The following is an 11083-nucleotide window of genomic DNA, read 5'->3' as shown; positions in this document are numbered from 1 at the left end:
AGAGGGTGTCAGATCTCATTACAGATGGTTGTAAGCCACCATGTGGTTGCTGGGATTTGAACTCAGGAACTTCAGAAGAACAGTCAGTGCTCTTAACCACTGAGCCATCTCTCCAGCTCCGGCAAAGTGATTCCTAGTCCCAGGAAGGAACTTCATATAAAACCTGGTGCAACTGTGGTCCAAGCATGTGGGTTCCATCCCAATTTAGAAGCCAAACTTGACAGTATCACCCATATTGTGTTCGTTCTGGAAGCAAGTAAGATACAAAAATTTAAATTATTCCTCTGTGGTTGCAGTTTAGCATTGTTCCAGCCGTCTGTGTTTGGCAAACTCAGAGCCCCAGTGAGGAAACTGAGAGTTCACTGTGTGAACCTGTGAGGATGAAGCCTGAGTTGCATTTTGAGACCACAAGATGTTAAGATACCTAAGCTATGAGAAATCTGTCATGGAGAGATGCATATAAGGAGTGGAAGGGTTAGGGTAACCAAACTGAAAGATGTCTGAGAAGTTGCAGGGTTAGGGCCATCTGAACCCTTTGAAACTGAAGCCTCATGTGTCTGAGACAGAAGCACAGGATTTGATGTTTGCCCTGTTGGGTTTCTTGTTTTGGTCCAATCTTCCACCACTATTCCACACATTCCACTCTATTGGAATTGCAAAGGATTTTCTGTGTCATTGTATGTTGGAAAGATGTAATTTGCTTTCTGATTTTACAAGATGTGGAGATCAAGAGATTGCTTTGAGTGTCAAAAAAGTCTATGGGCATTTGAACAGTATGTGTACAGGCTGTTGTAGACTATTAGGATTATTGGGATGACTAAGAGCCTATAGTGAGCAGGTTCAAAGTATAGTTGATTGAGTTAAAAGCTCCTAGATAGGGTGATGTCTCTGAACACTTGTATCTCCTTTGTGGCTTTTTTGGGGGAGCTTATGGCAGCTTTTATAAGAGGAACCTTTCTAGATTCCTTATTGGAGATGAGATGTGAGTGTCTATAGACTCAACCCATTTTCTGTCCTCTGTGTCTTCTGTTTTATAGTCAGCTTCCTTCTTGTGCTGTTATGCCCTCACCATTATACTCTCTATCCCTAAATCACATAAGATACAGTAGAAGCAATTGCTATTCAATGCTAGGCTATTTTGCTACCCTAACATTTTTATATTCTTAATTTTTTTTGTTTTGATTTTTGAAGACAAAGTTTCTCTGTGTAGCCTTGGGTGTCCTGAAAGTAGGTATGTAGACCAGGCAAGACTTGAACTTGGATATCCACCTGTCTCTGGCTCCAGAGTGTTGGGATTAGATGTGGGCCAACATGCCTGGCTTTCTTTCTTTTTATATGATTAGCTGATGGGCTTGGAAAGCATGCAAGTAAAATTTCAGGAGATGGCCCACCATTTTGCATGGCTTGAGGTAGGTGAGCTCTGAGAATATAGAATCCTTAGAAACTTCATCTCAGGATTGCTTCTTGCAGCTGATATGCCTTTCCGGTCACTATTACATAGCCTTATGATTCCTGAGCATCAACCTAACCTATTGAGCAAATTTCCTGCAGATCAACATGAAGATGAACTTTCACGAATTAATGATGTTTAGATGAATTAATGATTTTTATAGAATTCCTGATTTGATTAAAATATTTTAAGAAGAAAATTTAAGGAGGTGGTTTTAGTTGTTTTGTCAGAAAGATGTAGTAAAATTAGAATCAGGAATAGAATGTGCCCACTTCCTATAGAATAGTAAGTAAAGGCTACATAATCAAGAATACAATGAGTTTTCACAGTTACACTGAGGAGAAATAAGCTTAGGACAAATTTGTGATCAAGGAAAAACATTCATTCTAAGTCAGGTCCAAGGATGAGGCCACAGGTATGCACTATGGTAAAACAAGGCCACGTGAAACTGTTGCTTTGAACTTACGATGAGCTTATAGAATGAAATTCTGTTTTGAACTTATTATCAGCATCTATCTGTAACCCCCTTTTTGTGTAACATTTTATCTATGAGGTAATTTTCTAAAGACTTTTTGTCTAAGAATGTATAAAAAGGTCAAAGAAAAGAAATAAGGTGATGGCTTGGGGGCGCTGCCCCATCCATTCAAGTGTATGTGTGTGGCATTTGGGGCTCAGCCCTAACCAGCAAATTATATATCTATGTGTCTGTTTCTCTAAATGTATGTACATTCATGCATGTATAAGTATAGGTGTATATGTAAGTATGCGTAAACACTTGTAGAGTTGATGAGATAAGTCGTGGGATACTCAGCCAGTGTGCGTATGTGTATGAGTATGTATGTCTATGTGTGTTATGTGTGTAAAATGATTTTCTTCTCTTTTCTCTCTGGTTCATGAAGAATTAACAAGTTCTAAGCCTCTCCCTTGGCCAGCAAGAGGTCCTTGAGCCAGAGAGAAAAGAAACCAGCCCTGATTAGCACAATACAGTAAGAGAGAGTTACAAACCAGAGATCATCAGTCTGACCTTCAAGTGACGCTGTGCCCTGCCTAGTACCATTCCCCTAAAGGTCTCCTCTAAAGGCCAGGGCAGGTCCCTAGCACAGTAAAGACCTCTGAGTTCTTTCTATCTTTTTTGTTTGCCTGATTAATTTTTGTAGGGTCTTAATAGGTACTTCTTGCTATCCTAGGACATGTAGCATACATAGACTAGGATGGCATCCAGCTAAATTAGATATACCTGCCTCTGCCTCCTGAGTATTGGGATTAAAGACAGGAGCAAACACACCTAGCTTGCCCATTATTTTTGTTGTTAGTGGTTGTTCATACAATTTCTCTGATGTGTGCTCACTACTGTTGATCCTGTTTGCTTCTCTGTCTGTCTGTCTGTCTGTCTGTCTGTCTGTCTGTCTCTCTCTCTCTCTCTCTGTGTGTGTGTGTGTATGCACGCGCGCGTGCTTATTGGCATTTCATGTGCAAGGCTCTATCCTATTGAAAAGGCACAGAGGTGAACCTCATTATTCAATTTCCTTATAAAATGACTTGGTTAATATATTAGAACTTCTTTTTTTGTTTGTTTCTTTGTTTGCTTTGTTTTTCAAGACAGGGTTTCTCTGTATAGCCCTGGCTGTCCTGGAACTCACTCTGTAGACCAGGCTGGCCTCGAACTCAGTAATCCGCCTGTCTCTGCCTCCCAAATGTGAGGATTAAAGGCGTGTGCCACCACTGCCCGGCATATTAGAACTTCTGTGTCAGAAAATAAGTGAAGGAAGCACTAGCATTGTATGAATATATTGTCAACAAAGCATACATTTAGTGCTGTTGGTATCATGCTTTCTGTTATACACTTGTATGGGATACTTTAGGATGCAGTGACCTACGATGAAGTGCATGTGAACTTCACTCAGGAAGAGTGGGCTTTGCTGGATCATTCCCAGAAGAGTCTCTACAGAGATGTGATGCTGGAGACCTACAAGAACCTCACTGCTGTAGGTAAGACTATGAATTTTCTTTCCCTTTTTAAAATAAGGGAACAAATGTTTGTTATTGATGATCTGCTGTAATTTCAATTGAGAATCAGGAAGAATGAGAAGAATAAATCGGCCATAGTTCTAAGGTTCACTGAATAAAGTAATTTGAATTTTGCCTAATTTCCAATAATATATCATACATTTTCTGGTACTATATTTTAGGCTACAATTGGGAAGACCATAATATTGAAGAACATTGTCAAAGTTCTAGAAGACATGGAAGGTAATTTTCATGTGCAAGCTGATATAAATATGCCTCTGAAAGAATTTTAGTGTGTCCTGGAAGTTTTAAAGAAAAGCAACAGTATAAAAAAGCACTGCTTTAAGTGTAGTACAACTAATTTTAACTATTCCTGACTAACTTACAAATAAATGAGACTCAGACTATGGTTATTTTATTTGGCTTTGACAATTACTGGAATTACTCTACTCTTCTGTTTAAACTGCTGGCCTAGCTGCCTCCCTAGCCATGCACTCCAGATACCTGCTGGTTCTCCCAGCATGTGCTCATGGTCTCTCTCCCCACAAGGCTGCTTTCTTCTCTTTACTCAACCCTTCTTCCTCCTTTTCATCTCTCCTCCCCCAACCAGGTCACTCCAAATCCACCTACCTCTAATCCATCCAGTAATTTGAAGTAGCCAATTTTATTTAACCGATGGTGTTTTTGGTTTTTGTTTTTTTGTTTTTGTTTTTGTTTTGTTTTTTCCGAGACACGGTTTCTCTGTGCAGCCCTGGCTATCCTGGAACTCACTCTGTAGACCAGGCTGGCCTCGAACACAGAAACCCACCTGCTTCTGCCTCCCAAATGCTGGGATTAAAGGTATGTGCGACCACTGCCCGGCTTAACCAATAGTTTTAAATCAGGGAATAAGGTTTGCACAATAAAAGCTTATAAGTGTGTGAAATCACTCATAGGCCTAGACCTTCAGGTATAGAATTTAGCATTACAATACATAGCCAAGGACCAAACCTCAACAATTCCCCTTTTTTGTCTAAATAAAAAGGCTCCTTTTTAAATAATACTGAACAATATACCCTAGGAATAATTATGAAATTGAATTATTAAGTAAAAGTGACACTTTAAAAATCTTGTCTGTTTATATTTGGCAATTTAGGAGAAAGTATTTTATTATCTATTTTATCCTGGTGAGTTTAGAGATTTCTATGCAAATCAATTTTTATCCTAACTTGTATAACTCCCCTAAAATTACTTTTGTGGACCTAGAACATACTTTTAAATCTTAAACAACTTAAGTTTACAGTAATGCTATGACTATTTAATTTTTAACCCCATTAGAGATTTGAAAGGAGCAAACATTATTTGAATATGTGGAAGTGTAGAGACACAGATTTTAAAAATCATAGGAATGACAGAGATAGCTTGCTGCTTGGATAGTCCCCAATTTTTTAAATAATATTTATAAAATATTCTCTGTCTTGGAAGAGTATAGCAGTAAACTATTTTGCACCCATATGTCCTTTTTGGACAGATAAAGTTAGGGCATTTCTTGCCCAGTGGCTAGCTTGCCACAGTTAAAGCAACTCCACACAGAGGTATCAATGTTCATTATCTTTTTTGAAGTGGATATTGTCAGGAGCAGACATGTCTCATAGTTAAAAGATCTTTTGCCAGGCAGTTGGTGGTACATGCCTTTAATCCCAGCACTTGGGAGGCAGAGGCAGGTGGATTTCTGAGTTCGAGGCCAGCCTGGTCTACAGAGTGAGTTCCAGTTCAGCCCACTATACAGAGAAACCCTGTCTCAAAAAACAAAGAAAAACAAAAACAAAAAACAAACAAAAAAACAAAACAAAAAACCCATACCTATAGTTTATAAAATGACTGAAACCGTCCACCCCAATTTAAGGGATTAGGACTACAGACTTTTTATAATTGTTTTTTGTTGATTTGGGGTGAATAATTTTTTTGTTTGAGTGACCAAAAGGGAGTTGGAAAAATGGGTAAGTAAAAATAAAGCTATCTGGCCTTATGTGCTGTCCAGTTATTATGTGTTGAGAAAGTTTAGGGCTTACCTTAAGTCCTGACTTGAACAGTGGGAAAGGCTGGATGAGCCAAGGTCATCTGGGATCAGCAGTCTTTTCTGAAGCTGTTTTGGAAGCAAGTCTTTAGACTTAGAGGAAACAGCTTTGATGCAGTTGAGATAGGATTAAGCAGGGAGGTGGACAGCACCATCTCACCATCTCACCATCTCACCATCTCAGCATCCCCAAGGGTGAATTTTGTCAGGGCTGACTGATTGGTCTTTTATTTTGTAATATATTAACCTTATAACCAATGTTTAGTTTTATAAAGATATTTGTATGAAATGTGAAAGGTGCACAGATTAGTTAAGGATTAATATTTTGTCTTTTGTTTGAGCAGGTAAAAACGACTATCTTTTTATGAATTAGTTCAATCAATAACCAAATTGTAATATAAAATTTTACTTATGCCATATGAAAGGATGTCATGATGAATTTTGAGAACTCTGTAGCCAACAGGATTTATAGGCTATGTATAGGTGAAGTTTTATGGCTGATGCCATGTAGAGAGATCAGCAAATCATGTTACCTGTCCTGTTTGGTTTTTCTGAATTTTTTTTTCCTTTGTCTGCAGCCATGATCTTCAGGGGTCTTTCACTGTGAAATCTGATCCCTATTATTTTAGAAGGAGTCTAAAGCCTTTGTTGTTGTTGTTGTTGTTGCTGTTTGTTTGTTTGTTTGTTTGTTAACACAAATATAGAACCTGCCTTAGTCAGAGTTTCTATTTCTGCACAAAACACCATGACCAAGAAGCAAATTGGGGAGGAAAGGGTTTATTCATCTTTCACTTTCCACACTGCTGTTCATCACCAAAGGAAATCAGGACTGGAGCTCAAGTAGGTCAGGAAGCAGGAGCTGATGCAGAGGCCATGGAGGGATGTTCCTTACTGGCTTGCTTCCCCTGGCTTGCTCGGCTTGCCTTCTTATAGAACCCAAGACTACCAGCCCAGGGATGGTACCACCCACAAGGATCCCTCCCTTCTTGATCACTAATTGAGAAAATGCCTTACAGCTGGGTTCATGGAGGCATTTCCTCAAGGGAGGATCCTTTCTCTGTGATAACTCCAGCTTGTGTCAAGTTGACACACAAAACCAGCCAGTACAGAGTCTCTTTCCCAAAATAGCATCCCTTTGGTCCAGTAACCCAAAGTCATCAAAAATATAGATTGATCTAATTTAGCAGCTTCTTTTTTATTTAGGTCTGTTCTCCTTTGATCTCTGTAATATTATTATAACCACTGAATTTATAACCACTTTATTTTGATAAAACAATTTTAAACTCTTATTATTTATTGATAGGGTTTTTTTTGAATATAGCCTGAACGCACCTGGATTTGTTTGTAGATTAAGTTAGCCTGATTCACAAGACATCTAACTATTCTTGCTTTTGTCTTGTAAACATTGAGATCAAAGACCTGGATTTATTTATTTTTTTATCCATGTGTGCTTAAAAGCATTTATATTAATTTCTATTTATTTCTCCCTTCTTTAAAGAGTAGTCATTTTTCTATTGACAACCTGGAGTTATTACTGTGTTTTATTTGGGCTGCTCTTAACTCTAATTGGCCAGGCCTCAGGGCCACATTATTATGACTCCCCTAACCCATGGAGGCTTCTCTTCCATTCACCTTCAACTCCTCATGGTTCTCCTTCGACCTCCAAGGCAAGGATCACTAAGCCCTTGGGTCTACATGTGGACTCAGTTGTGTATGGGAAAATGAGATCCTGAGGAACCAGCATTATCATTAGAATACTGCAGCACCAGGCCAACTCTAATAGCGTAAAGATTTGTGCCCAGCTCATGTGCTGTTTAAGGCTTATTAGGAATAATAAAAGTTATATGTCTTTTATCCATAATTTGAATGATTAAGGTGGGATAGAAACCCCAGATGAAGATTAAGAATTTCTACAACAGGGCTGGTGAGATGGCTCAGAGGTTAAGAGCACTGACTGTTCTTCTGAAGGTCCTGAGTTCAAATCCCAGCAACCACATGGTGGCTCACAACCATCTGTCCAGCTACAATGTACTCATATACATAAAATAAATAAATAAAATCTTAAAAATTTTCTACAACAATTAAATTCTCACAAAACTATGTACCTCAATGTCAGATATCCAATGTATTTGCAAGGCATTCCTCAAAGAAAGAAGGAAAAAATGCCTTAACAGAATCATAGAGCTATGCTGTATAACTTCCAATTTGTTTAATGTCCTACCACTTCCATATTGCAAAAGGTATACACACTGAATAGGTGATAGGTATATGTCTATCTAACAACCTTCTAATAAGCAAATAGTCCATAGTAAAGCTGCTCTTTCTCATATACGTGAAGTAACATTGCTAAGTTTGATGACAGGGGCAATGTATGAGAGTCAAAATGTTATGGTGGAAACCTCACTGCTATACCACATGTCTTTGAAGACTAAAAAGTCAAACTATGTGAATGCAACATGGAACCCTTTCATTTGTTACTCTTCTTTAAATAAGATTATCATATGTCACAGTGGATACAAGCCATGTGAGCACAGGGCTATTGAAAGAAGTAAGGTACCTCTCTTTCTCCCAGAACAATGAGAAGATATGTAGTAGTAGTATCCAATATGAGTAGACGTTCTGAATGTGATACAAGTTTGCAATTAATTGGTTTTTGTTAAGGCCTAGGTAAAATATTAAGGCATAGGTGGGTGGTTAGTGTGACATTTTGTGCTATTGTTAATGTTATAAGGAAATTTCTCATTTTTTTTTTCCTGTTGTTACTAGGAAACCTTCTCATGCCCAAATTGATTGATACTCTGTTATAGTCTGTGCTCTTGGAAGCCAATCACAAGAGAAGTCAGTTAGAACTGCTTTGTATAAGCTTGGACCCAAACCAGCAACATTTTCTGCACCTGGGTATAAGCGTTTATGGTATTTGCCTTTATAAGCTGCCCCTAGGATGGGCCCCAACATAAGAGAAACACCTGCAACTATTATAAAACTTTCATTTTGAGTAGGTGTTGAATAAAGTTTAAGTTCTCAAGACCTCCCTAGGAATTGAGATCCTACTTGGCAGAAAGAGACATGTATGTGTGTAATTGACCTCCTAGTTGGCAAGTTTAGACATGAATGTTAGACAAGATAAGTCTCCTGGCATAGTTGGATTCCCCAGACAATGGGAGCAGGATAAATGTATAACAAAGACATTTTGCTAAGGAAATCCCTTATTCCTAAGTCTTGACTTGGCACAGATGTTTATAGATCTCAAGCTTAAAAAGCCCTGTAGGATCTTAACTCAATCTCATGGTTCAGCTCCCGAGCATGACCTGTCACTCTGATCAATCAGTCCTGGGGTGCATACTCAATAAACTATTCCTGTCTGACTGAAATCAATGCTCCTGTGGTTTGGGAGGCAACTCATGGACCACACCAGTTTTCCAACTTTATTGGGAATATCCATATACTCACACTGCAGAAAATTCCTATTGGTGCTACAAACGTGGAAATTCTTCTGTTTGTCCTAGTTCAATTTGCAAATTGGTATGACTCACTATAGGAAAAATTATAAATGAAATCAGTGTAGTAAAGCTCTGAGTTCTTCCAGTTCTCTTCAAATGTGTGGAAAAAATTTACATAGAAAAATAATGCTATAAATGTGAGCCATGTAATAAATGCTCTTACCATTATAAGTATCTTCAAAAATGTAAAACAACCCATAACAAAGGAGAACACCATGAACATAAAAAAGGAATAAAACTTTAAGATCTGATTCTTCTTCATGATTAGATCAAATTGTAAAATTTATTCATATAAAATGATTGATCAGTATAATGAATGTGTTAAAGCATTTTTTAAATGTGCCAATTATCTTCACAGGCATGAAACAAGTCATCCTGGTGAGAAACCCTCTGAATATACTCATTGTGGTAAAGCTTTTGCATATCAGAGTCATCTTCAAAGGCATGAAAGAATTCATACTGGAGAGAAACCCTATGATGATATTCAATGTGGTGAAGCCTTTGCGGGCCACAGTAATCTCCAAGTACATAAAAGAATACATACTGGAGAGAAACCCTTTCAGTGTAACCAATGTGGTAAAGCCTTTGCATATCCCAGTAATCTTCAAAGGCATGAAAGAATTCATACAGGAGAGAAACCCTATGAATGTAATCAATGTGGTAAAGCCTTTGTAACTCACAGTGATCTCCAAATACATAAAAGAACACATACTGGAGAGAAACCCTATGAGTGTAATCAATGTGGTAAAGCTTTTGCATGTAACAGTCATCTTCAGAGGCATAAAAGAATTCATACAGGAGAGAAACCTCATGAATGTAATCAATGTGGTAAAACCTTTGCACGTCACAGTACCCTACAAGTACATAAAAGAAAACATGCTGGAGAGAAACCTTATGAATGTATTCAATGTGGTAAAGCCTTTCCTTCTCATAATCTTCTTCATATACATAAAAGAACACATACTGGAGAGAAACCCTATGAGTGCAATCAATGTGGTAAAACCTTTGCATATCACAGTCATCTTCAAGTTCATGGAAGAATTCATACAGGAGAGAAACCTTATAAATGTAGTCAGTGTGGTAAAGCCTTTGCATGTCACAGCAATCTCCGAGTACATAAAAGAAAACATACTGGAGAGAAACCCTGAATTTAACCATTATGGTAAAGCCTTTTCACAACACAGCCGTGTCCAAGTACATAAAAGAACACATACTGGAGAGAAATCCTATGAATTGTAACCACTGTGGTAAAGCCATTGCACATCACAGTCATCTTCAAAGGCATGAAAGAAATCATACTGAAAGGAAACCCTGAGGGTGTATTTAATATGGTGAAGCTTTTGCACATCATCATGAAAGAATTTGTACTGGAGAGAAACCTTATGAATGTATTTAGTATGGTGAAGCCTTTGCACACACACTATTATAGTCTTCATCATTATTAAAGTATTCATAATGCTTAGAAATTTTATGAATGTAAGCAATGTGGTAAAGCCTTTGTGTTATGGGGTCTACTGAGATCCCAGGTCAATGCAAGTAACAATAATTTATTGTAATCAAACTGCTATTGATCGATTGGGGCCACAGAAAATATTTGGAAGCTGAACGGCAGAGACTGGGAACTAGAAATGGTGTACTCAAGTGACGTATTTTCTCCAGCACGCCAGCATTTTCTAAATCTTCCCAAATCCTACTAACTGAAAAGGATTGATTTTTCTGACTTAAAGCCTACATGCTGGCTTTCTGTTACACAAGCCACTTCATAATGAAAAAAACTCTAGATAAGCCTTAACACCTGAGTTATAGGAATGAATGCTTACACAAGAAAAACTTTTGTGAATAAAAATTTATTTGTTTAACAATGTGTTTTAATTATGTAATGTCAGTGTGTCTTTGTGATGTGTGTGTGTGTGTGTGTGTGTGTGCATATACATGCATGTTCTCAAGAATATTAGACCCTTAGATCTTGTAGCAGGAATCACAGGAAGTTGTAAAGAAAAAAAATCTGACCTTGATCCTAGGAATGAACTTGTCTTCACTGCACAACCATATATCTAGCCCTGTAAATAG

At 37.9% G+C, this 11083-nt stretch overlaps 1 protein-coding gene across 2 annotated transcripts in view; it reads left to right on the top strand.

Annotated features, from left to right (window-relative positions):
* Window positions 1–10872, top strand: part of LOC116104073 (zinc finger protein 120-like) — a 17821-nt gene extending 6949 nt beyond the window's left edge. The window contains exons 2-4 of one of the 2 annotated variants that reach the window (XM_031390891.1): window positions 3313–3439; window positions 3640–3700; window positions 9372–10872. In XM_031390891.1, coding sequence (XP_031246751.1) covers window positions 3313–3439; window positions 3640–3700; window positions 9372–10161 — 978 coding nt within the window. In that variant the 3' untranslated portion in view covers window positions 10162–10872. Of the gene's footprint in view, window positions 1–3312; window positions 3440–3639; window positions 3701–9359 lie in introns of both variants that reach the window. The other variant, XM_031390890.1, reaches the window with a different exon arrangement.
* Window positions 10873–11083: the final 211 nt, after the last annotated feature.

This window comes from Mastomys coucha, unplaced genomic scaffold (genome assembly GCF_008632895.1).
Source record: "Mastomys coucha isolate ucsf_1 unplaced genomic scaffold, UCSF_Mcou_1 pScaffold21, whole genome shotgun sequence".
NCBI classification, from domain to species: Eukaryota; Metazoa; Chordata; class Mammalia; order Rodentia; family Muridae; genus Mastomys; species Mastomys coucha.
This window is presented reverse-complemented; position numbering and strand designations above follow the sequence as displayed.